The sequence below is a fragment of the Leopardus geoffroyi genome, chromosome C1, assembly GCF_018350155.1.
Source record: "Leopardus geoffroyi isolate Oge1 chromosome C1, O.geoffroyi_Oge1_pat1.0, whole genome shotgun sequence".
Classification (NCBI taxonomy): domain Eukaryota; kingdom Metazoa; phylum Chordata; class Mammalia; order Carnivora; family Felidae; genus Leopardus; species Leopardus geoffroyi.
Genome location: NC_059328.1, coordinates 126,763,465 through 126,790,992, shown reverse-complemented (window position 1 = coordinate 126,790,992; position 27,528 = coordinate 126,763,465). Strand labels below are relative to the sequence as shown.

At 39.7% G+C, this 27,528-nt stretch overlaps 2 protein-coding genes across 7 annotated transcripts in view; one reads left to right on the top strand and one right to left on the bottom strand.

The window, feature by feature from the left end:
• Positions 1-5,479, bottom strand: part of RAB3GAP1 (RAB3 GTPase activating protein catalytic subunit 1) — a 114,942-nt gene extending 109,463 nt beyond the window's left edge. For 2 of the 5 annotated variants that reach the window (XM_045479602.1, XM_045479600.1), the window contains exons 1-2: positions 5,409-5,424; positions 5,253-5,308 (exon numbers count right to left, since the gene is read on the bottom strand). Coding sequence is in view for 3 of the 5 variants with exons in the window: in XM_045479600.1 (XP_045335556.1) it covers positions 5,253-5,261 (9 nt within the window). In the remaining 2 variants the exon portion in view is untranslated. Of the gene's footprint in view, positions 1-747; positions 824-5,252; positions 5,309-5,408 lie in introns of those variants that run through there. The other 3 variants (XM_045479597.1, XM_045479598.1, XM_045479601.1) reach the window with 3 other exon arrangements.
• Positions 5,480-5,533: 54 nt separating this feature from the next.
• Positions 5,534-27,528, top strand: part of MAP3K19 (mitogen-activated protein kinase kinase kinase 19) — a 71,525-nt gene continuing 49,530 nt past the window's right edge. For both annotated transcript variants that reach the window (XM_045479590.1, XM_045479588.1), the window contains exons 1-4: positions 5,534-5,659; positions 12,010-12,108; positions 16,824-16,926; positions 22,503-22,698. In XM_045479590.1, the coding sequence (XP_045335546.1) occupies positions 22,525-22,698 (174 nt within the window). In that variant the 5' untranslated portion in view covers positions 5,534-5,659; positions 12,010-12,108; positions 16,824-16,926; positions 22,503-22,524. The remainder of the gene's footprint in view (positions 5,660-12,009; positions 12,109-16,823; positions 16,927-22,502; positions 22,699-27,528) is intronic.

The window sequence follows — 27,528 nt, the reverse complement described above, 5'->3', positions numbered from 1 at the left end:
ACAAAACAAAGCATCTACATAAGCCTAGAATCAAATTGTTAGTTCCTGTTAGTGAAAAAGAGAAAATCTAGGTTTGTCCTCAGAATACATTCTTCAGTAAATATTTGGGGCATGGTTTATCTCAGTAAGAATATCTTAATATCCAGCAACATCTTAAAGTTCTACCTCAATTTTGAATAACTTCTTCATTCTTAGATATCCTCAAAACATCCACAGAGTTAAAAAGGGGGAGGGAGAGAGCAAATACTATTAATGGTACTGTAAAATACAAAAATTGAGTGAAATAGCTGCTAACAACAGCAAGTCAGTTAAGACCAAGATTTTTCCTCATTAGTTAAGCAAAATACTCTACCCAAGAAGTTGGTAATTGGTAATTGCAATGTTTCTCTGACTAGCCAAAAAAAAAACAAAAAAAAAAACAAAAAAAAACAAAAAACCTTTAAAAAAGATTTTCTAATACTCTAAGGGAGAAAGCAAAAGAGCAGAAAACATTAGAGGAAATACAAATCACTCATAAAGAATGACATTGTACATATAAAATTTTATTTAAAAAGAGCTCACAAATGTCTTACATTGTTTTTTGCCACAGATTCAAATCCAAGTTCTTCCAGATGCCACTTTATGCTTATAGATCATATATAACTTTAAAAAAACATTTAATTCAAATGTACCAAATGCAGCAAAGGGCTTAAAAACAGAAGTTTCAAAGTAAATACTCATTTAGAGACACCAGCAAATAAATCTGACCTTTTCAAGTGGCTTTCCCAAAGAGTTTCCAATCAGTTTCCAGTCATTTAAGACTTCTTCAATTTTGGAAATAAACCTAGTAATGAGAAAAAAACTTTCTAAATATGTAACAGCGCTTTTTTCTTTTTTACTATTGTTATACAATTTCTTTAAAAAAAGTATTTTTTTAATTAATTTATTTAAGAGAGAGAGACAGACAGAATGAGAATGAGTATTAATGGGCCCATTTATGGGCTCAGCACAGAGCCCAACGTGGAGCTCAATCTCACAAACCACGAGATCACGACCTGAGCCAAAATCAAAAGTCAGACACTCAACCAACTGAGCAACCAGGTATGCCAAAAAAGTGTTTTTTAAATTTCAACATTTTTATCAGAGAAGGCTCAATAAGTTTAGTATTCATTAGCCTAATTTATGGATATGGAATAAATGTGGAAATAATCCTCTGCAATCCAAGAATTCTTAAATTCTGGTTTTTTAATAAATTTTATTTATTTATTTAAGTAAACTCTACCCCCCAGTGTGGGACTCAACCTCACAACCCCAAGATCAAGAATCCCAAGCTCTACTGACCAAGCCACCCAGGCATCCCAAATTTTAAAGTCCAATGCTTACCCAACAAAGGCAATCTGCTTCCATAAAATTTAAATTAAGAATTAATAAATCTCAGGGCGCCTGGGTGGCTCAATCGATTGAGCGTCCAATTCCTGATTTCAGCTCAGGTCATGATCCCAGGGTTGGGGGATTGAGCCCTGTGTCCAGCCCTGTACTAAACATGAAGTCTGCTTGGGATTCTCTCTCTCCCCCCCTCTCTGTCCCTCCCGCCTTCTCATGCTTTCTCTCTAAAATAAAAAAATAAATAAAAAATAAAAAAGAGTAAGTCTCTATATTAGAATGTATATAATAAATTTGGAACAGAAGTAAAAACTGACAGGAGTGCCTGGGCGGCTCAGTCAGTTAAGCGCCTGACTCTCGATTTCCACTCAGGTCACAATCTCACAATTCAGGAGTTGGAGCCCCATGTTGCACTCTGCACTGACATTGGCAGAGCCTGTTTAGGATTATCTCTCTCCCCCTTTCTCTGCCCCGCCCCCTCTCAGGTGCGTGCACTCTCTGTCTCTCTCAAAATAAACATACATACATTTAAAAAAAAAAAATGAAAGACTAAAAGGATACTACTAAAAATAACTATGAAACCAATGATCTTTTCCCTACCCTCAAAGTAACTAATCTATTTAAATTAACTTTTCCTTTGAAGATATTTAGGAATTGATTTGCCTACCTCTCCCCTCAAAAGAAAACATTTAGGAACTTTGCTCATTAAAATAAAACATGTTTGGGGGCACCAGGGTGGCTCAGTCTGTTAAGTGTCTGACTCTTGATTTTGGTTCATGTCACAATCTCACTGTTCAGGGAATCCAGCTCAGCATCAGGCTCTGTGCTGACAGCACTGAGCCAACTTGGGATTCTCTCTCCATCTCTCATCCCGTTCCCCACTTGCATACTCTCTCTCTCAAAATACATAAATTTTTAAAAAGTAAAACTTTAAAATGAAAAATAAATAAAACATGTTTTAAGGGACAGCTGAAAAGAAACAAGTAGATTTGTCAGCTTTAAGGAATAAATGACAGATTTTAATACTAATCACTATATAATCTTTAAATCTACTGATGAACCAGATCTATTAAAAAGAGAATGAATTCTGACTAGTAATATGCTCAATCAGCAAATTAAGAACTGTCAAATCTCAATAGTACTGTTAAAAGACACTTTCAGAAGGCTTTTATTACTCCAAAAAGCTAACTTAAGTATGATGTAATCTAATAGCAAAATTGCTCCCCTATAACACCTACGTCATATTACTAGAGTACTAGAGTTAATTCTAGTCAAAATATATTCAAAGCCATCAGGTTTTTTCCCTCAGTGACATTATCAGTTAATATTTACATTTGTTTTAAGACAGTAATGATAGTAATGATAAACCAGAGTTATTACAATTTAAATGAACCTTGTAATCAAGTCCTCTTTAAGATGAAAGGCAGTATTAATATGCTGATTCACTTCTGGGCAGTTCAATCAAAAGGTTAATTATCAGTTTTGAAAATGCTCTAGAAAGAAGTTAACATGTTTACAAAAAAAGGAAATAAAAATTTTTATTGTATCCACATGTGAGCAAAAATTTGCAAGTAAAATGTACATTGTATTTATAAAGGAAAAAAAAACTGGAAGCTACCTAATTGTTTAAGTGCACAAAAGTTGTAAATTAATGGTATATCCACTGAATGAAATAGTATGCATCCATAAAAAATCAAGTTTGAAGACCATTTGAGGATATAAGAAAATGTTCATTTCATACATTAAGTGAAAAAATTGAAGCTATTGAAACAAGTATTAATATGTTTTGACACAGAATGCTTACAAAACACTCATAGGTGAGAAGAAATTTTCTCAAAATATTAATAGTAGCTATCTCCTGGTGGTACAATTACAGGTTTCTTATATTTTTCTTTTTTATTCTACTACGAAGTATTATTTTAATAAAAATTGTTTAAGATAATATTGCTTTCACAGTAAAAGTAACATACTAAAGTACTTATTTTATGAATTCTATCAGTTACTAGCTAAAAGAGAAAAATTGGGTTCTACTGAAGTATGGAGATTTGACCAAAAAATTGAATAACTTTACCCCTGAAAGCTCTCAAGACCTCAGCTGAAGGGTCTTTTCCTCTGACTCCTCATTCTGTTAGGTTCCTTTGTCACATGCTCTTGTAAAACCAGGTTTCTTTCCCTTCTCAGTTCTTATTTCAATTTTAATTACAGACTTATGTGTATCATTATTTGACTCATGTCTGTCTCCTTCATTAGACTGTATGTTAACAGCAGGAGTTGTCTATTTTTATTGATCACATTCCTATGCCCTGCACTGTATTTGACAAACTGGCACTCAATAAATATTTCTGCAAAGGATAAGTGATTAAAAAGTTAGGTGGTTTTTTTTTTAAATTTTTTTTTTAATGTTTGTTTATCTTTGAGAGAGAGAGAAAGAGACATAGTGCAAGCGGGTGAGGGCAAAGAGAGAGGGAGACACAGAATCCGAAGCAGACTCCAAGCTCTGATCAGGGTGTCTACACGTGGATCAGGGTGCCTAGGTGGCTCAGTTGATTAAGCATCTGACTTTGGCTCAGGCTATGATCTCGTGGTTCCTGGGTTCAAGCCTGGAATCAGGCTCTGTGCTGACAGCTCAGAGCCTAGGTCCTGCTTCAGATTCTGTATCTCCCTCCCTCCCTCCCTCTCCCCCCCCCACCGTCAAAATAAACAAATAAACCTAAAAAAAAAGAATCCCAGGGGTAACCTAGGTAGTTCAGTCGCTTAAGAGTCCAACTTCAGCTCAGGTCATGATCTCATGGTTCAGGAGTTCGAGGCTCTGTCCAGCTCTGTGTAGACAGCTCTGAACCTGTAACCTGCTTGGGATTCTGTGTCTCCCTCTCTCTCTTCCCCTCCCCCTACCTCTCTCTCAAAAATAAAATAAACATTAAAAAACTCAAAAAAAAAAAAAAAAACCCCACACAGATCAAAGGTTTTATTCTGTTCTTTTCCATTAATATTAAACATTCTGGACACAGAATATCTACCCAATACAGCCTTGCCAGTATAATTATGTCTAACTGACTTTTCTTTTTTGGGGGGCACCACAAATCAAACTATTATACCAGCAGGGATCTTTTATATTTTACTATGTCATCTAATGACATAACATGTACAAATTTCCTCTACAATCAGAAAGATTACAAAATGTTCCAACAAACTAAATATTGATCGGACACCCGGAAGGGTCTCTGTGATACCGACCAGAAAATTTCTCCATCTAAGCTATCACTCCTCCACAAAGCTGAGTTTCAACTAATTTCAATGATACAACGATTTCTCTCAGCTGTTCAGAGAGGTTTGCTGAGCATAGGAAGCCTGGGCACATGACCCACTGAAATGTAACAACTTGAACCGAAGGGTTCCAAAGCCATCTGCAGCCTGTCTTAAAAGACCGGATGGAGATGGTAGGAAAGTAGCAGATGGACAACCACCAGCACTATGAAGGCCTCCTCCAGAAATGGATATGCGACGTACACAGAAGGAAAAAGCAGCTGCGAAGTTCACTGCTTATGATCACAAAATGTGTTAAACGGAAATGAAAACAGGAACGGACGTGGTAGCCACGGACATTGTTTCTGCGGGTGGTCAACAACCGTTCTAAGGAAAGTGCTCTCAGAGTAAACAAAACTTTTTCTGAAAGCCGCATCTCAGGTGTTTGGCTGATGGGGGCGGGCCCGGGCTGTTCAGACGCAAGAGGCTTACTTACAGCTGCCTAGAAACCAGAGGAGACGCAGAGCTGGGGGCTCGCGGATCTTACTTTTACCGCAGAATTAGTGTCACGTGTGGTCTATGTTGGGGAAGTGGCACGAAGACTCCGGGGCCCAAGGTACTGATAACCAAGGATACGACTCACTCACCTTTCCCATTCCGAGGCAGTGGTGAAGTCCGTGATCTCAAATACCTCGGACTCGGGCTACGGGAAAAGGAAGGAAAGAAAAACAGATTGAGCCCCGGGGCGCTGACACGGAAGAAAGAACTTACAGGCAGGGATAGAAAGAGAGCAAACACCTCACCTCACTGTCGGCCGCCATCTTGAGGAGCGCCGCGAAGGGCGCTAGGTATGCTGGGAAGAAGAGCAGGGCGTCTGGAGAAGGGGGGAAAGGAGGGCGGGGCCGGGCCTCGGCGCAGCACCGCCCCCTGATAGTGAGTCCTGTTTGGAAGTCGTCAAAGGCTGCAATCATTTGATTTAGAACAAACAAAAAAGCTTTGAATTTGGAATATTCCTGTAAAGTAATGAATTCAGGAAAAGAACACAAGCAAAGAGGTAAGACAAGGTCCTAGATTCCTGTGGATAAAATTATATTAAAAACTCCAGGGGCGCTTGGGTGGCTCAGTGAAGCGTCGAACTTCAGCTCAGGTCATGATTTCCGGTTAGTGAGTTTTGAGCCCTGCGAGCCTGCTTGGGATTCTGTCTTCCTCTCTCTCCCCTGCTCGTGCTCTCTCTCTCAAAAATAAATAAACATTAAAAAAAAAATTTTTTTTTTAAGCCTCAACCACGTTGAATTGAATTTTTCATTACACATCTGTTTATTGATTGCAAGGCTCAGAGCTAGGTGTTGTAATGTCCACCCTCCTCTACCTCCCTCAAAGAATTTACACAGTTTGGTTCAGTCATGAGATAAAGTCGTGCTAGTTTTCTGGTTTCTGGGAAAAGCAACATAGTGTTCAATGAATACTTCACTTTTTAAGCCATTGAGGAACAGAAGGGGTGGCAGCTAGCAGTTGACAATTATAATTCATACATACTGAAGTATATGTCATGAAATGACACCGTATCTAGGATTTGCTTGAAAATAATGGGAGGGGGAAATGAGTAGGGCTAGGAATAAAACCAGATTAGATATTAGTGTATAATAGTTTAAGCTAATGATGTGTACATGGGTGTTTATACTATTCTCCCTACTTCTTTTAGGTCTGATAACTTTCATGATTACAAATTTAAAAAGATTAAATCTCATTTAAGTTTTGCAACCTACAAAAAGGAAATTGGTGATAGAAGACTAAGAAATTCAGCTTCAGCAATAAAAAAAATTAATCTTAAAATAAGCATTAGATATATCAGAAATTTTATGATATAGATAGGGCAGATGAGGAATCTAAGGTCAGAAGAATTTTAACAACAATAGGTATTGCTAGTGCCAAACCTTGAACCCTTGTCTTCTAATGTTCCTTCTGGTTTCTGCCTACCATATCAATGAGGGATTGTGAGTTACTACTGCAGCAGTCTTTCCCAAGAGGTCTCAACTTGCATCCTCCATTCATTTTACAAGCACTTATTAAACACCTAACTATAAGCCAGTCACTTAGAATAGTAAGTTGTATTGTAGATGTGGTCCCTGACCTCAAGGAACTCAGGGTCTAATAAGGAAACCAGAAGTTTGCTGCACAACAGAAGAGGTGCTGCATATATCAGCATTAGTATTAGCAACACAAGGTCAATGGTAATCTTGACAAGAAGAATCTTGGAGGAGAGCAGAGGGATAAGATATCATAACCAGGTTGGGAGTGGGGAAGGGAAGGCTTCTAAGTATGTCCAGAGGCTCGAAGGTAGGAAAGTCTGATCTGACCAATGAACCAAAAGTGAGCACCTAGAGCACAGTATTGGTGATGCAGTTGGAGACATAGGAATGGGCCAGACCATATAGGGCACTCTAGGCCAAGATTGGACTTTATTTGAAGCACAGTGAAAGTCACTGAAATGTTTTAAGCAAGAGACCAACGTGATCCAATTTACATTTTGCAAAAGTCTAGATGCTTTATGAACAGAACCGGGGGAGGGTTGCAAAAAGAAGTAGGGACAGCTGGTGACGATTAAAGCATCCAGTGAAAGATGATGATGTGAAGGCTTGGACTAGGGTGGTTAGCACACATGGTGACTTATTTGATATGCATTTTGGAGATATGATAGACAGGACTTGATGATGGATTAAAAGTAGAGATAAGGGAGGGGTGCCTGGGTGGCTCAGTCGGTTGAGCATCCGACTTCAGCTCAGGTCATGATCTCATGGTCTGTGAGTTCAAGCCAAGCGTCAGGCTCTGTGCTTACAGCTCAGGGCCTGGAGACTGCTTCACATTCTGTGTCTCCCTCTCTGCCCCTCCCATGCTTGTGCTGTGTCTATCTCTCTCTCCCTCTCTCAAAAATAAATAAACATTTAAAAATAATAAAAGTAGAGATAAGGGAAAGGAGGGAATCAAAGATAATTTTCAGGTTTCTGGCCCAAGCAAATGTGTCGGGATGGTGCCATTTCCTGAGATGAACAAGACTGGATGGAGCAAGGCAACCAGTGTTTGCTTTGGGAAGTGTGAAGTGCAACAGGTTTGTAAGATACTCAAGGAGAGTTGTTAAGGAGAAAACTGAGTGTAAGACTAGGACTCAGAGGCAAGACCTGGGAGTGAAGATAATAATTTGGTAGATTTTAAGACACAAGAACAGATGAAGTGATTTAAGAAAAGAATATAGGGGCGCCTGGGTGGCTGAGTAGGTTAAGCGTCTGACTTCAGCTCAGGTCACGATCTCGCAGTCCGTGACTTCGATCCCCGCGTCGGGCTCTGGGCTGATGGCTCAGAGCCTGGAGCCTGCTTCCGATTCTGTGTCTCCCTCTCTCTCTGCCCCTCCCCCGTGCATGCTGTCTCTCTCTGTCTCAAAAATAAATAAAACGTTAAAAAAAATTTTAAAGAAGAATATAGAAAGAGAAGAAAAGGAGCCTCATCTGAAGACCTGAAAACATTTGATATTTAGAGGATGGATAAAGGAAACATATGCCATGAAAGAGGGAGGAAAGTAATGGCTAGAGAAATAGGAAAGCAAGGAAAGAGGATGGCACAGAACCCAAGAGAGGAGTGTTTCAAGACAGTAAATATCGAGTCCTGAAAAGCAAGTAAGAGAAAGATAGGGTCAAGGGTGATCAATTGTTATTGTTTCTTGGGGTTTTCCTTTGTCTTTGAGGCAGAGGAGAGCAGATATGTTTGTGTATTGATGATAATCTAAGAAACTGATGATGAAGGGGAGGTGGGAGAGTTGAAGTTCCTGTGAAGGTGAGAGAGGAGGAAATCCAGAGCTGGTGGCACCATTTACATTGCCTTGGGAAGTCCTGCTTCAGAAGGGACTCCCCACCCCCACCCCATGAGTAGCACTCCCTGGAGTTATGTGCAGCAAGGTGGAATTCAGAGCATGTATACCAGTGAAGGAAGGATATGTGGTTAGGTTGGCTTTTTTTGAGAAGAGAAAGAAGGGAAGAAAAAATGGGTAGAGACATAGACACTGAAGATTTGTACATACCAAAGGAGGAGAGTTACTTGTTCACTTCACTTTTTAAGATTCCCACCAACTGAAATAAGTCTGTAGGTTTTAAGGTCAGACAAATCCAGGTTCAACCATTTACTAACTACAGTAGATGACTTGGGGAAAATTACTTAACTCCTATAAACCCCAGTGCCTTCATTAGTAAAATAGGACTTCTAAGACCTCTTATTGCAAAGGATTATGGCAAAGATTTTCTGTCTCTATGTAAAATGGTTAGCACAGTGTCCTGGCATGTAGTAGGTGATCGACTGTGGTGGTAGCATTTATAATGAATGCACCATGAAAACCAGAAAATGCTACTCACATGTAAAGCAGTACTTTGTTTTTTTTTATATTAAATATAATTTATTGTCAAATTTATTTCCATACAACACCAGTGCTCATCCCAGCAGGTGTCCTCCTCAATGCCCATCACACACTTTCCCCTCCCTCCCACCCCCCATCAACCCTCAGTTTGTTCTCAGTATTTAAGAGTCTCTTATGGTTTGCCTCCCTCCCTGTAACTTCTTTTCCCCCTGCCCCTCCCCCATGGTCCTCTGTTAAGTTTCTCAGGATCCACATATGAGTGAAAACATATGGTATCTGTCTTTCTCTGCCTGACTTACTTCACTTAGCATAATACTCTCCAGTTCCATCCATGTTGCCACAAATGGCCATATTTCATTCTTTCTCATTGCCAAGTAGTATTCCATTGTATATATAAACCACATCTTTATCCGTTCATCAGTTGATGGACATTTAGGCTCTTTCCATAATTTGGCTATTGTTAAAAGTGCTGCTATAAACATTGGGGTACAAGTGCCCCTATGCATCAGCACTCCTGTATCCCTTGAGTAAATTCCTAGCAGTGCTATTGCTGGGTCATAGGGTAGATCTATTTTTAATTTTTTGAGGAACATCAACCCTGTCTTCCAGAGCGGCTGCACCAGTTTGCATTCCCACCAACAGTGCAAGAGGGTTCCTGTTTCTCCACATCCTCTCCAGTATCTATAGTCTCCTGATTTGTTAATTTTAGCCACTCTGACCGGCGTGAGGTAGTATCTCAGTGTGGTTTTGAGCATTACTTTGTTTTTCCTCCCTGCTTATCCATGAAGAAGTTTCAGTACATACCAAAATCAGAAACTAAAAAATCACAAAGACTTTGCTACATGAAGTTAAATCTTAGAAACTGTATGAAATCGCTTTCTTGAGTTGCTAGGTAAAGTTTTCTTCCGAGATATTTTTGGCTTCTTGTCTTCTCCCTGGAGAAACTTTTAAAATAAGTTATTTGCTAAAGCAAAGTGTGAAACCAGGATGCTAATGATGTAAAGTACCCAGGGGAGACACACTTTTATTAGATTTTCACTGGTTCACAAGGCAGAAAAGATTTTGTTTCTTCAGTATTAAGAGCTCTTTTGCTATACGTCCAAAGGCAAGGGTTTTTCTGTTGCAAGCACATTTCCCCCCTGGCATAATTTTCAGTTATTTCAAGGTGTTAACCAATAATAGCCAGGGGGAGAATTTTGACGCATAGGCAATTTAAGGGATTAGATGCCTGGAAAAAAATCACCGTTGGCTTAGTCCTCAGAGAAATGGGGGGGCATAACAGTTTAATTAGGTCTTAGCGAGATAGCAAATATTGTGAGAGGAGAAAGAGCAGTGGGACTACACCATCCCCATCTACCTGGATGCCTCTGTGCCGCGACAGCAACTACAATAGAAGGTACACCTGGAAGACAAACACCTGCTATGAAAATAAGAAACCCTTAAGAGAGAAATCTCTAAAGCACAATTTTCAGACAGCATTTGTTTTCACTCATTCAGTAATATTAATCAAGTCATAGCAATGGTCAGTCCTACGGAGGTATTCAAAGACTAATCCCTGCCCTCTAGATGCTCACAGTCTGAGATAAGACATAAATATAATATGGTTTAGAAAGAGATGTGTGATGGCTAATCCAACTTCTTAAAGCTCTTTTTTAAATCAAGTGGTTGAAAAATATCCAAGTGACCTTTCAGAACACACAATATTTTCATTCTCTCTTTTTCTTTTAATGTTTATTTATTTTTGAAACAGTGCAAGCAGAGGAGGGCAGAGAGAGAGGGAGATGGAGGATCAAAAGGGGCTCTGTGCTGAGAGCCCGATGGGGGGTTTGAACTCATGAACTGTGAGATCATGACCTCAGCCAAAGTCAGACTCTTTACCAACTAAGCCACCCAGGTGTTCCACACAATATTTTACATTCTAAACAAGTGCTCCACTATTTCTTGAACTAGAAAGAGGTTCAGTCACCAAGGCAAGGAATCTCTGGAGAATTTTAAGAGAAATGATTAAACCCCATTCTTGTTAGGGAGAGTGAACTCTTTTAGCCACAGATGATTAATAAAGGCAAGATTTTGGGTCTAATCCCAACCTTCTTTTGCATTGTGCTGCTTGTTCTAAGGCTCATTAACTACTTCTACATTAATAGTATCTTCAATTGCTTGCTGATCTGCTCAGATCCCTTTTAAGTTATTTATTTTGAGAGGTAATGAGAGAGAGAAAGAGAGAGAGAGAGCGCGCGCGCGCGCGCGAGCATGGTGGGGGTGGGGCACGGAGAAAAAGAATCCCAAACAGGCTCCCCACAGTCAGCACAGAGCCCAACCTGGGGCTCGAACTCACAAACTGTGAGATCATGACCTGAGCTGAAATCAAGAGCTGGATGCTTAACCAACTGAGCCACCCAGGCACCCCTGCTTGGATCCCTTTTAACATTCACTTCAGTCTAGTTTCTAACTAAACTACATAGGCTAATTTCCATCTCATCTGCATCTGCCATTTTGCTGCAGATAATCTCCTATTTTCCATTTATCTCTGTTCTTTGCATTGGCCCACTTATGTACTGCAATATACTGCCTGGTAAGAGATCCTTAAATCACTATTTGTCACCAGAGGTAGACCTAAGAATCATATTTTAATTTAAATTGTTCAAGTGTTATACAAGTAATGAGAATGTCTTATCATAAAAAAGTTCAAATCATATGCTTAAAACAAATGGCCTCCTTGACTGTCTTTTCAATTCTCATATCCTCAAGATAAAATTGCTCATACGAGTTAAGCATGAGTCTTTTCAGACCTCTTCCTATGTTTTACATACATATTTGTGTATTTGAAAAATATATTCTTACCTTCTTTTTAATCAATTTTTTGCACAAATAAGAATGTCTTATTCTAAGAGTTTTTCTTATTCTAAGGCGTTCTTCTAATTGTTTTACTCATATTTAATTCGTTTCATTCTTATAATTGCCCTGTGAGGTAGATAATGTTCTTATTATACACCCTTACTTTACAGATGACGAAACAGGCTGAAAGAGCATTGGTAACTTGCCCAAGCTGTATGCCTACTAAGTGGCCAGGCTGGCTCCTGAGCGTGTGCTCCCAACCACATCATGCAAGTATCATGCTGCTGTATATGCATTATTCGGCAACCCGCTTTTTTTTACTAAACTATATGACTTGGATCCCATTTAAGACATGCTATAGAGGGGCGCCTGGGTGGCGCAGTCGGTTAAGCGTCCGACTTCAGCCAGGTCACGATCTCGCGGTCCGTGAGTTCGAGCCCCGCGTCGGGCTCTGGGCTGATGGCTCAGAGCCTGGAGCCTGCTTCCGATTCTGTGTCTCCCTCTCTCTCTGCCCCTCCCCCGTTCATGCTCTGTCTCTCTCTGTCCCAAAAATAAATAAACGTTGAAAAAAAAAAAAAAAAAAAAAAAGACATGCTATAGAGCTCTTTCCTCCTTTTTTAATCTGCTGCACAGCATTCCAGAATTCAAAGCATAGATGTACTACTTTTTATTTGTCTTCTGTGACTTGACATGGGAGTGATCTGTTTAAAGCTATTAATAACATCCTTCGGGATGCTTGGGTGGCTCAGTTGGTTGAGCATCTGACTCTTGATTCTGGCTCAGGTCATGATCCCAGGGTTGTGGGATCGAACCCCACATTGGGCTCTGTGCTGAGCATGGAGCCTGCTTGAGATTCATATTCTCTCTCTCTCTCTCTCCCCCTCCCTCCCTCTGACCATCCCTCCCCTGCAAAAACATAATAATTAAAAAAATAACATCCTTAGATGGATGACAAGTACGTGGGGGCTCATTATACTATACTGTTTACTTTGCATGTTTGAAATTTTCCAAAATAAATTTTCTAAAAAAAGTTTTCTGAAAAAAAACTAGGGTAAAATTTCATTATACCTGAATCTTTATGATCACATGTCAGAATGCACCCTGTAGCAATGCTCTAGGGTGAATACTGAGAAATGGGGATACCAAGCTGAAGAATGTGTGCATTTTAAAAGGTAATAAAGGGGCACCTGGGTGGCTCAGTCGGTTAAGCCTCTGACTTCCACTCAGGTCATGATCTCACAGTTTGTGAGTTTGAGCCCCGCATCGGGCTCTGTGCTGGCAGCTCGGAGCCTGGAGCCTGCTTTGGATTCTGTGTCTACCTCTCTCTCTGTCCATCCCCTACTCATTCTGTCTCTCAAAAAATGAGCAAATTTTTTAAGGTAATAGATAACACCAGATTGCAATGTCCAAAGTGAATGTTACAAATGTACATACCCTCTAATAGTGTATAATTGTAGCCATTTTTTCACACATTTAATATTATAATAACTCTTTTAAATTTTTGTCAGTATGCTAAACAAAACATGGTTTGATTTATGTTTTCCTGATCCCTGGTGAGCTTAGCCAGTTTTACAAGTGTTTCTTGGCCATTTGTATTCATCTCCTATAAAGAGTAATTTCACATCTTTCACTTGTTTTTCTTTGGTCATTTATCTTTTCGGCCATTGATTTAGGTTATGTCACCATCATATTTTTCCTGACCCATTTTAATAATCTTTAATCATTTCTATCTGCACCTCTTCTTCAATTAATTTTCATTCTTGCAGTCAGGAGGATCTTCCTAAAATACAGATATGATCATGTCTCTCCATGAATAAAATCTTTTCATTGTCTCCCAGTTCAGCTGGAAATAGTCCCACTTCCCCTCCACCCCACCCCTACCATCCCCCCGAGCCCTGCCATGTGTGTTCTGCTTTTCAAACACACACACGCGAAACAGTATTTTCAGCGTTTCATGCTTTTATCTTTCCCCTGGACATGCTGTTGTTTAGTTTATCCTGCAGTATCATTCCATCTGTGATTTACCTGGTGAACTATTTGTCCTTCAAATTCAGCTCAGATAATTCTCTGAAGGCTCCCTATGCCTTTCTGTTATGGGCTGAACTGTGTTCCCCCAAAATTTATATGCTGAAACCCTAATCCCTAGAACCCCAGCATATTTGGAGTTGACTTGCAAAGATGTGATTAAGTTAATGGGACCATTAGGGTGGCCCCTGATCTAATCATATTGGTGTTTTTATTAAAAAGAAAAAAAAAGAGATTAGGCCATGTGGAGAGACATCAGGGTTGCCTGTGCACAGAGAAAAGGCCGTATGAGAACAGTAAGAATCAGCCACCGGCAAGCCTAGGAGAGGAGCCTCAGGAGATAACAAATCTGCCAACACCTTGATCTTGGATTTCTTAGGCTGTAGGACTGTGAGAACTGTTGCTTAAGCCACCAAGTCTGTGGTATTTTGTTATGGAAGTCCTAGCAAACTAGTTAATATACCCCAGCCCTTCCAACTCAGAAAGCTAGGCATTCCCCTTCCATGCTTCCCTAGAGCCTACTACATAGCTCTGTGGCAGACTTATCTCCTAATACAATACAGGAGTCTCCCCTTGTCCTCAGTCTTGCTTTCCCCAGTTTCAGTTCCCCAAGGTCAACCACCCTCAGGAAGCAGAATATCCTCCTTGTGATGGATTGTCAGCAGGTCAGTAGTAGCCTAACACTATAGCACAATGCCTGCGTTGTTAACGTACTTCATCTCATCACATAGGCATTTGATCATCTCACAGCATCGTAAGAATGGTGAGCACAGGACAATAAATTGTTCTGAGAGACAGAAAGACAATGTTGATATAACTTTTATTACAGTATCATGTCATAATTATTCTATTTTCTTATTTTCTTAGTAATTATTGTTGCTGATCTCTTACTGTGCCTAATTTACAATTAAACTTTATTATAGGTACAATCTGAGGTTTCAGGCATGCACTGAGAGTCATGAAGCATATCCCCTGACAATAAGGGGGGGCTACTGGATTGTTCTTGTTTGCGTGCTTATCTTGCCACTGTTTCTGAAAACTCATGTTTCTTGAAAAAAACATGATTTGAATGAATGACTGTTTCTCAAAATGAGAGACAAGAGGAGGATACTGTTTTTAGGAACCGACACAAAGATTCATGGATTGCGGACCAGCCTAAGCCCAAAGATAACACTGCAGAAATCCTAAACATGAGAAAGTACAGTACTTATAACTTCCTCTTGGCATAAAAGCTAAGAAAAAATACCATTCCTGCTGGCAGCAGAAACAAGGAAGTTTGTAGAAAGCAAAATAGAGAGGGATACTGGGGTGGCTCTGTCGGTTGAGCTTTCGACTCTTGATTTCAGCTCAGGTCATGATCCCAAAGTCATGGGATCGAGCCCTACACTGGGCTCTGCACTGAGCATGGAACTTGCTTGGGATCTTCCTCTTTCTCTCTCCCTCTGTCCCTCTCCCCCTGCTGTCTTTCTCTCACTAAAATAAAAGTAAAAAATAGAAAGTAAAACAGAGTAACAACCTGCATGTGCTTGGATAAGGGTTAAAGTGCTCCAGGCTGAATGGGTGATGGAAGAGTATACATAAACCTAGCAATCTCTGAGTGGTCTTTTACCCTGAAGTGTTCATTCATTTGAGGAGTATGTGAGTGACTGAGTGTGGGTGTGGTTGTTGCGTGTTAGCATAGTAAGTGGTGAATATTTCAACATTGCAGTCAGGTTGCTTTGATTCAGGCCCTAGTGCCGCCATTTATTAGCTTAAATTTCTTCTAAGCCTCAATGTTCTCATCTGTAAAATGGATGAATAATGGTGATTATAGAATCAACTCCTTGGCGCTGTTGTAGGGGTTAAATGACGTCATTCATGTAAAGGACTAACCTAGTAAGCATTTAATAAATGTTAGCTGTTATTATGGTAAAGTATTTTTTTCACCCTCTTCAGTTGAACATATATAACAAGTATATCTGTAGAAGAAAACCCCCTGCATCCTCCAGTAAGTTCCATTAAAAAATCTAGCAGCAGGGGCGCCTGGGTGGTGCAGTCGGTTAAGCGTCCGACTTCAGCCAGGTCACGATCTCGCGGTCCGTGAGTTCGAGCCCCACGTCAGGCTCTGGGCTGATGGCTCAGAGCCTGGAGCCTGTTTCCGATTCTGTGTCTCCCTCTCTCTCTGCACCTCCCCCATTCATGCTCTGTCTCTCTCTGTCCCAAAAATAAATAAACGTTGAAAAAAAAAAAAATCTAGCAGCATACAAATGGCAGATGACCCTATGTTTTAGAGTGCCTGAGTCTACTTCCTCATGAGAGTGTTTTTGTTGTCCAGAATTTAAAGTCTCTTTCAGCTGGGTTTATTAGCGTTTATGACTGGGACAAACATGCAGTCTGTTTACTGAAGACCTTGTTTGGGAATATCACAACTCTAGACAAGAAATATGTTCTCATGTAAGAATTTCCATTCACTGGTACTTTTTCAAATATGACTCTAAGAATGCAACCAGTTTGGGGTTAACCTGTTGGTTTCTCTCATGCTGCAATTTATATTCAGATTCAGAAAGGCATCCTTCTAGCACATTATGGCAATTACAAAGGTATGGTTTTCCTGGAGAAAATTTCATTGGATAAGATGATAACGGCAGTTGTGCCAACCGTGGAAGGACACTAACATCCAATTCTTTTAAGCACTTAAATGGCAGCTTTGAAGAGTGTACAGTGCTTGTTTTCCTTCCTGGACAAGATTGTCCTGCCTTCAATTCTCAAAGCTAAATGCACAGTGGATGGTTGCCTGGGTGACAGCCTGTAAACTAAGCAGTCTCTTTGCAGCTACCTGAAGGGTTTGTGCACACAGAACCAGCTTTAATTATTTTTTTAAGTACTTTGAGCTGTGCAACATTGGAAAATAATCAAAGATTAAAAAATCTATATCTATGCTGCTTTTAAATGGATCCCTCACTGAAGTGTTGGTTGACAGCTGCCCCAGAAATCTGCCACCAAAAATTAGGATGACGTGGACTGCTGTTTTTCTCCATCTTTCTTCAACTGTGTATCAGCTCCCACAGCAAAACACGACATAGGTAAGCCAAATCTCCTTTTCAGCCCACTTTAGGTAATGCCATATGTTGCAACATTTTTTTCTCCCCAAAGGTTGTCCCAGAGGAGGAACATCAGGTAAACTGATAGAGGAAACTGTCCTAATCTCAAATAATTATATCCTTAGAGTTGCCATAATAAACTATCTTTGATTTTTCAAATATTGAGACAATCCTTTCTAATATTTAGGCAATCTAGATCACAAGCTAAACTGGTAAGGGGAAGAAAAGTATACAATACTTGGTTCGATTTAAATATCCTAGGGACAATCTTTTATTTTAGTTTAGTCACTTAAATACGTGATAAGTTTGCATGGTATAAATCTTCTTGTAAACATTCAGTATGATATATATGAGTCCTAGCCATATTTTCTCAACGTGAAAGGAGATTCCTGTTGCTCTAAGTCTTAATTACATAAGATGTCAAATGAAACATAAGCAGGGTAATAAAATACTTTGTTTTACAAGTAGGTTCGATGTGGGGCTCGAACTCATGAACTAAGATGTCATGACCTGAGCTGAAGTCGGACACTTAACCAACTGAGCCACCTAGATGCCCCTAGTTTATTTCTTTTTAAAACATTTTTTAAATTCCAGGGGCACCTGGCTGGCTCAGTCGGTAGAACATACAACTCTTAAACTCAGGGTCAGGGGTTCAAGCCTCACATTGGTCATGGAGCCTACTTTTAAAAAATTTAATTCCAGTGTAGTTAAAATTACAGCCTTAAATTAGTTTGGTTTAAATCTTAATGTTTGTTTTTTATTGAAATAGTAAATACTACTTGTGAAATGCTCTCACTCAAAGGTTACATTAAAGAATTAAACCACAACTCTTAAACACTTATTGTCATTTCAATGCTAAGGGTAATAACTTTGGAAAGAAATTCCTTTGGGGATTTATTTTCACTTTATGAGTAAACTGGTGATATAAATATATATTTCTTGCCTAGTCGTTATTTGAGTATCTGATTTTTAGCTTTAGCTAAAGCTAAAGATTTTTAGCTGAAAGACAGGTTTTAATTACTCTTTATTTCTGAAGGTGTTTCTTTTACCTGTGATATTGCAAATACCGTTGCATTTTCCAAAATAAGTACATAAATTCATGCTTGAAGCTGTTTGCTGGGACAGATATGTATACTGATTTTAAATTTATCTATGGCCTAATTTCAAGTGTATCATTTGATCCTTCATCCCTTAGCAAAATTCCAAGTACACTGCTTATTCAATGCTAATGTTAATGATGATTAAGTGACAGCAATCAACCAAATGTCTGCTTCCCTTAGAAGGACTTAAAGAAAATAGGCAGGCCCTACCAGTGAGAGTATAAATTGATACAGCTATTCTGGGGAATAATCTGGCAGTATTTAGTGAAATCAGGTATATTCGGCTCATTCACCTGAGGGAAACTTCTGCACAGTGTATAACATGACCTGAACAAGTGTATTTCTGCAGTGCTGTTTATGGAGTGGGAAGTTGGAGGCAACTTCCATGTCCATAACCAAGGGATGGGATAATAAAGTATGGTGGAAGCATACTATACAGCCATTAGAAGCAAACAACCAGAGGTGCATGTAAGTATAAGGTTAAAGCTTAAAAACAAAGCGTTAAGTTAAAAAGTAAGCAACAAGATCTATATATTACAATACATGCACACATACATAACAGCACCATATGCCTTTAAAGATATCTGCATGTCTGAGGCTTCTTGTGCACATTAGATTGGGTCTTGTGAGGCACAGGGGAGCGGGAAAAAAGATCAAAAGTGAAGAAAGAAAAAATAAAATAAAACAAGAGGAAAGCTAGACCCAGCCCAGTACTGCTAATGGGTATGATTAACCCCAACCTTTCTAGCTAGGATCCAAACAAGGAGATGAAAATAGGCATATTTTATAAATGTTCCTTTAAATGCCAGTTGCGTTAAGTCTTTTTGGGCACTAGCGCCCACACATCTCCCGTGTGATACCTCATTTTGCCAACATCTGTGCTTCGTTTTCCTCATCTGTAAAATATGGATAATAATCCTCTTCTCCTGATGGTGTTGTTTGGAATAAAATAGATAAACTATATATAAATTATTTAGAATAACATATGGCATGTACTCAGCATTCAATAAATGTTGGATATTACTGCTGTAATTATTATGTTATCATTATGTAATGGTACTTTGTTTTTTTTTTAATGTATGAGATTTATTGTCAAATTGGTTTCCATACAACACCCAGTGCTCATCCCAAAAGATGCCCTCTTCAATACCCATCACCCACCCTCCCCGCCCTCCCACCCCCATGTAATGGTACTTTGTACAAAAGTAAGGAGAGACTTGAGGAATTGATTCTCTATTGCAGCTTATTCTCTATTAGAAATTTAGGGGGAAAGAATGGGTATTTATCCTAGGAAGTTTATGTCAAAAGGATTACATGGTAATGTTAAATACCAATAATAAAATAAAATGAATTGCAAGAAAGATTGTGGATTGGATTCTCATCACTGGGTCAATGTTTCCAGAAGTTGTCTAATGATAGAAATCACCTGAATGCTTGCACAAAGAAAGGTATACCCTGGAAATGGTAAAAAATAATAATAATAATAATAACAAGTGGTTGCCAGGGGTTGAGGGACAGGGGCAGGGGGTTGAATAGATGGAGCACAAAAGATTTCTAGGGGAAACTACTCTAAATAATATAAAGGTGGATACATATCGTTATACATTTGTCCAAAGTCCTAGAGTGTACAGCACCAAGAGTGAGCCCTAAGAGTAAATTCTGAACTTTACATAATAATGATGTGTCAATGTAGGTTCATCAGTTGTCACAAATGGACCATTGTGGTGCTGGATGTTGATAATGGGGAGGCTGTGTATGTGTGGTGTCAAAGAGTATATGGGAACTCTCTACCCTTTCGACTCAATTGTGTTGTGAACCTAAAACTGCTCCAAAAAATAAAGTCTATTTAAAATGAATCCATAAGAGCGCCTAGGTGGCTCAGTCCAGCTTCCGCACAGGTCATGATCTTGCCGTTTGTGAGCTCGAGCCCCACATCCGGCTCTCTGCTATCAGCATAGAGCCTGCTTTGGATCCTCTGTCCCCCTCTATGTCTGCCCCTCCCCTGCTCGTTCCCTCTCTCTGTCTCTCTCCCTCAAAAGTAATAAACATTTTTTTAAAAAACCCGAGTCTATTAAAAAATAAATAAAACCAGTGTATTATTATTTTTTAAATTAAAACAAAGAATGCGGAGAGTCTCCAGCCTCAAACCATACATACTAAATCAAAAAGAACCTGGGGATCTTTATTCATAACAAAGGGACAGCATAATTCTTATGCTCAAGCTAGTTTAGGAAACCACTAAATTAAGGCCACATTTATTTGATTCAAGGAAACAAGATATCCTATTTACTTTCTGGCTCTGTTGCTGACCTCATCGATTATCATTCTGTAAAAACAAATGCCCCCCTCCCCCAGCATCAGGTCTTCCCCAGTTGCTCAAACACTGCCTCTTGGACTCATTTTCATTTTTCATGGTCGATCAGTCACAAACCCTTTAAGCTTTACTTTCAATTTTTATTTTTACCTTTCTATATCATAATAACCTTCCCAAAGTCCCACTGTTCCTAAAACACACTCCTTTTTTAAAAAATGTTTATTTATTTCTGAGACAGAGAGACAGAGCATGAGTGGGGAAGGGCAGAGAGAGAGGGAGACACAGAATGTGAAGCAGGCTCCAGGCTCTGAGCTATCAGCACAGAGCCTGATGCGGGGCTTGAACCCACAAACCATGAGATCATGACCTGAGCCGAAGTCAGTTGCTCAACTGACTGAGCCATCCAGGCACCCCATATAACACACTACTTAAAACTCTCTATGGGCCTCCCATCCTGGTTAGAAGTAGTATAAATTCCCATCTGGTCCACTTTCTCCTCATTGACCCTGGGTACTGGCCTTGTTCCTGCCCTTTCCCTCATCAAAACTGTCTTTTCCTCTTCTCTCCAGCTCTCCAAATATTATTGATACCTTTTTTCCCATGGAGTGCTTCAGCCATGTGGCCATCCCATTTCTCTGACATCATAAGATTCATTATTTGTTGCTTGCTTTGACTCTTAACCATGCACTTTTTCTCACATTTTGTCTTAACTACATTAAAAAAAATTTTTTTTAATGTTTATTTTTGAGAGAGAGACAGAGTGCAAGCACGGGTGGGGCAGAGAGAGAGAGACACACACACAGAATCCAAAGCAGGCTCCAGGCCCTGAGCTGTCAACACAGAGCCTGATGCAGGGCTCATATTCATGAATCGTGAGGTCGTGACCTGAGCCGAAGTCGGAGGCTTAACCAACTGAGCCACCCAGGCACCCCATTGCTTTAACTATTTTATGTTATTTTTGATTGTGAATAGGTCAATGAAAGCAACTGAAGGACATACAGTATCCTCTTAAACAAATGGATGAATTTATCAAATAGTACTATGTCTGGAGTGAAGTACATGTTCTCTTTGAAAAAAAAAGCTCTATGTAGTCTGGTCTATGAATTCTGAAGGCATTTGTGTATTTAGAACATTAAAGGCCAATTCTAGACATTTTCTTGCTTATTTTTGTTAACTTTTATCTACAAAGTTGTACTATGAAATGGGCTTTTTGTTCTCTTGCTTTCAACAAAATGCCAGTTCATTGCAAGTAAATTGCCCATTCAATGAAATAGCGTGTGTCTACATGCAGTGACTATGGTATTGGAAGCTGAAGTTGGAATATAGGGTCTGATACATGATTTTTTGCTGTGTCCAGCAGCAAGAGGCTCCATGGAGAAGGTAATCTGGTGATTTCAAAATTTGCAGTCTAAGATATTCAATGATTTGGAAAACCAAAATGGGATGTTTAAAATAAGGACTTTCCTGGAAAATCTAGAACAGTGGCCACCATGCTCTTCAATGACTCACACTGTATTAGAGTCATTGAGTATACAAAAGTGTAAGGCATGGAATGTCCCTGCTGCTGAGGAGTTTATACTATTGTTAGGAAAATAGGACTTTCATAAAGAAAATAGTTACAGGGATTTTACTAATCAATGCTAGAGAAAATAAAATCCTGCAAGAATTTTCACCAAAGAATGTGCCAACTCTTTGTATATAGTATTTCAGATCCTCACCAACCATTTGAAGAGGGAATTGTCATTTCCATTTTAGTGATGAGGAAATTAAGTTTGGGGAAGTTGAATGACATGCTCAAGGTTACACAGTTGGGAATCTATGGATGAGGGATTGAAACCCAAATTCTTTCAGGCTCCAGAGCCTATGCTCTTTCCATTCTGGTGTAGATCCATCCTTTCTTCTCCTATACCACAGCAGATCTCACAAAGTGTTGGTGAAAATTGTTATTTCTAATTTAAAATGTATGCAAAAAACCAAGGCTGGTGGGATTATTGAGTTTTCCTCTTTTTCAAAATTGTCTTTAAAACTGTTACAATATTTTATACATAAAAGAGGGAAAGAGGTGACACTAAAGATAGACTATGTTACATTTGAACCACCCATGCTTTGTTGACTCTCATTTAATTGTTTCTCTTCTTTGCCAGGCAAATTTATGGACTTAGCAAGATGAATAAAAATAAACTGATTCATGATTTCCTGGAAGTAGTTTCAAGGGGTGATGTGGAACTCATCTGTGACTATATTAGTAAAGTCCATTCCATCCTTGGAAACCTTAACTTTCAGCATCCAACGACTGGAAATACACCTCTCATTACTGCAGCAGAAGAAAATCTAACAGAGGTACCATGTGATGTCCTGGGCCCATGGGTAATCTTCTAAGCTAAAGATTCCACGAATGAGATGTTTGTGAATAGCACAATCACTTACCTCCATGAAAGAATGCCTGAAGACAGGCTTCAAGGGGGATAGGAAAGGGCTTAGAATGAGGACACTAGGATGAATAAGACACATTTCACTCAACACAGCAGGCTGATGCCTCTGTAATTTCTTGAGAGTCTAAATGCGTGTGAACCCTCAACCCTGCCTGGCCATCTCAATTAGCCTCTCTTTTCACTGTATTCTTAGCTTTTTTTCTCTTCTGGCTCCTTCCTATTAACACTTTTTAAACAAATTATAAAATGTAGCATATATGCTAATATATATATGTATGCAAATATATATATGTACACAACTTATATATATATATACGACGTAGCATATATGCTAATATATATACATATATACAACTTAAACAAAATGACAGTAGCACCCAGGTACCTACCATCCAAGCCAAAAATTAGAACGTTGCCTTGCCTCAAAGGCCCTTTATGTGCTCCTCTTGAATTGTGTCCCCCACTCTTCATAATCGTTATCCTGAATTTTAGGGTAATCATTTCCTTAGTTTTGCCATCTCTGCTTATATTCCTAAATAATGCATAATGTACTTTTTCCTGTTTTTGAACTTTATAAAAACAAACTTATACTACATGTGTTCCTCTGTAACTTGCTCCTTCTCTTCATTATTTGTTCTTTTCTTAAAATGTAATTTATTGTCAAATTGGTTTCCATACAACACCCAGTGCTCATCCCAACAAGTGCCCTTCTCCCTGCGCATCACCTACTTTCCCCTCTCCCCGACCCCCCCTCCCCCATCTACTCTTAGGTTTGTTCTCGGTCTTTAAGAGTCTCTTATGGTTTGCCTCCCTCCCTCTCTGTAACTTTTTTTTTCCCCTTCCATTCCCCCATGGTCTTCTGTTAAGATGTGGTTTGTATATACACTGAAATACTACTTGGCAATGAGAAAGAATGAAATCTTGCCATTTGCAGCAACGTGGATGGAACTGGAGGGTATTATGCTAAGTGAAATAAACCAAGCAGAGAAAGACAGATACCATATGTTTTCACTCATATGTGGATCATTATTGGTTTTTGAGATTCACCCATTTTGAGACATGTAGTTATGGGTTTTCACTTTTACTGATATCTAGTATTCTATTTATGCCACAACTTACCTGTCTCTCCTACTTTGATGGACACATGTGTGCTGTCCATATTTATGTTATTACCAACAATGATGCTACTTTCCATTAGAACTTAACGTGCTTAGATATCTCCTTTTTGATGACATATAAACAAACACTGATCCCACATCATCCTCTAATCACATCCTTTCCTCTCTCAGACCTCTTCATCTGTAGATCTATGTCAAGAACTATGAAAGATGTAAGATTTTACCATACTTACAAGCTAACAGGTTAGCCTGCTCCAATTTCTTAGACCCTTGGCATAAGGAACAAAACTGGTTCAGAGACAAAGAGCAGTTTATTACTCATAACAATAACATTAGGCAGAGTATTATCAGTTTTGTATCATTTCCCTCGGTCCTGATTCCCACAGGATGGTAGGAAGAGAACCAGATGACCTCTGCTCAAACAGTAGATTGGATTGTAGGGGAGGAACTCTAAATTTAGGGAACCCAAATCTCCTATAGTAAGGAGTAGTAAGCTACTCCTTGCTTGAGAGGGAGATATCTTCCAAGGCTGTTCACTATACAGCTTGAAAAGAGAGTCTGGGACAAAGGCAGTCAATGCCTCTGCTCATAAGACTTGTAGAAATGTGAGAGACCAAGGGAGACTTGTCTCCTAAAAATATCTACACTTCATTTATACATTGTCTTGGCTTCTGGTGAATTTTCCCATGAGTACACCACTCTGACTAATCTGATCAACAGAGGCTGGAACCAAATCCATTAATTTGTCTCATACAACATTCAGTTAAAACTGCTATCAATAGAACTCCAAAGAGCAGAATGAGGCCATACTGTAGATTAGCATCAACCATGCAATCCATGGTCCTGAATACCACCAGCTGAACAAATCCCATAAGCCAGATGATTTTCTCCTTAAGTTTCTCTGTTGATCTTCTCACTTGGTCCAAGTCATCAACCCAACTATAAAAGTCTGTATTAGCCATTGCACAGACTTCATCTTGGCCCACAAGGAGGAAGACTAGGGCAATTTTATCATTCATAACAACCCTGGCCAGTGTCTTGACTGATGACCTGAATGTCCTGCAGAGGTGAGGTGATATCACCTTATACCTGATAAGTTTAGGTAAAGGCAGGAACAAATTTTGTTCTACTTTTTCTAATTGGACATCTGTCTTAGGGATAATTGTCCACAGTGGCACATAAATGACAAGTCAGCCACCCCTCTGGGAAGCTCCCTCAAGTAACCTGGCAGCATCATTTTGGGGAGAGCTCTGAAGTCATCTGAGGCTACGTCATCTACTGATGGTATTTACTTAAAGATTTGAAGGTCTCTTATGACCACCCCTAAAGCGTAAGTCATCATGTTTTCAGGAGGCATGTAAGTTAATGCCAGGTTTCTCTACAAAAAATATAATCCTGGGGTATCCCTTGGGGACAAAAAGGTGTGCTTATAATTATTGGGCCCCTCTGAGTGGGACCTACATTAGTCAAGGGGCACAGGTTGACAATGTCTCCCTGTGATCTCTCAACTGGCTGGTAGATCTTAGGATTCCCAATTCAATCTGAATAATGGAGTCTGGCCCTTGATTTAGGAGAATTATCAGTCCTATTTGTCCCTGCCAACAGCCAGGCAGCATTCATGCACCCTACAGAATGAGGAGTGGTGGTTGCAGGGATGGTAGTGGGAAGAAATCTGGAGGTGTAGACAAGTGTTTTTTAGATGGAAAGTGCAAGAGGTAAAGCTGTTGGCTGCAGTTAGTAATAGACTTCCTGGTAAGGCTAAGGAAATTGGCAATCATGTCATGAACAGGGATGTTTGGCAAGGGATAGAAGACCTAGTAGTCAGTTACTTTTAAGTTGCTTTGAATGGTTTGGGAGAGACACACCAGGACATTTTCTTTCATGAGGGAAATTCCCAGGGTCGTTCTGAAGAGCAAAGGCCATCAATGTCCCTCCCTTCCCTATACTTCATGGGACTGAAGGTGTTCTCTTTTTAGGTACCAGGGTCTTTGCTTGCCCTCAACCACCACAAAGAGTGCGTATCCCATTTCAATGGCTGCAACTTCACCCCTGTGTCTGAAACAGAATTCTCTACTTTGTGCCCAGTCTGTATTGATGGCTGTGTTGCCGTGTCTAATAAGATGATGGGTTCAGGCAGAAATGGAGGCAATCTGGGTTGTGCAGGATCGTTCAGTAGTTTTATTCCAGTCTATCTTATCAGAGAATGGATCCTTGCGTTGGGGTTCTACATGAGTTGACCCAGACAATTTATTTCCATAGGTCATGTCCCTAAAGAGAAGTATCTTGTTTTGTTTTGTTTTGTTTTGTTTAAATGTTTATTTATTTGTTTTGAGAAAGAGTGAGAAAGAGTGGGGGAAGGGCAGACAGAGATGAAGAGGGAGAATCCATGCTCAGCGTGGAGCCCATTACAGGGTTGGATCCCACAACCTAAGATCATGACCTGAGCCAATATCAAGAATCAGACACTTAACTGACTGAGCCACCCAGGTGCTCCAAGAGAAGTGTTTTTAATCTGCCAGTCTGGAATTTTCTTAGTGGTAGACCCAAGAGCTAGACTATTAGCAGCAGCCCAAGAATCCATAAAAATATAACAAGGTTCATCAAGGGGAGTATTGGTCAGAGCTTGAGAACAGCCTCGAGTTCTACCCATTGAGTGGAATAACATGTCCATTGTCAACTCTGCATAGCTGGCACTGAGGCCAAACAGCTGCAATAGTCCAGTGCACACCATCAGATTTCATCTTGGCTAAACCATTAGTGACATACACCCAGGCACCAAGGGAAATCCTTGTGAAGGAAAGTACCCGTAAGCCAGCAGTTTTGCTTCAGGTGGTGGCGTGGGGGTTAAAATTTCCAGCAAAGGGAAAGATACCATTTTTTTTTTTCATGTAAATCAGAGATGCCAATGTGCCCAGACTGGTTGCATTCTTAAATACACCATTTCCACTTGACAAACAAGGCTTGTTGGGCTTTTCCTACCTTGTTATTCATTGAGTTCTAGTTGACTCACCCCCAAAATGGAAATATTGCACTTGAGAGCCATAAGATCTCCTTGGATTAGGCATTCAGTTTTGACAAGAACCCGCTAGCAAGCTAATATCTGCCTTTTAAAATGTATTTATTTATTTTTTTAAGGAATCCCTCACCCAGTGTGGGGCTCAAACTCATAGCCCTGAGATCAAGCATTGCATGCTTAACCAGCTGAGCCAGTCAGGCACCCCTAATGTCTGCTTTTTAAAAGTGATGTATCTAATAGACATCCCAAAGAGGTAACAAGTCCAAATCCCCAAGAAATACCTCCAGATAGAGGCTGCCTCCCTTTGCCAGAAACTCCCCAATTGGCAAAATTATCAGTCATAGACTGAAAAGGGTCAGGAACTCTGAAGATACCAGCACTTCTCTACATACTAGCTCATCACAATCAGAAGAATCCTCTTGACACTTAATGGAATTAGGGAGTATACATGTATAACACATTAATTCTCATTACACATTCAGATGGAAGCCACAGCTATAATCCACTGAATTGGCCTAAGGGGCCCCGCCCACAGAATTATTTTAGCTTTCCTTACCTACTGCAAACTTTGCTCAAACTCCATTAACTGAGTTCACGCACCCAC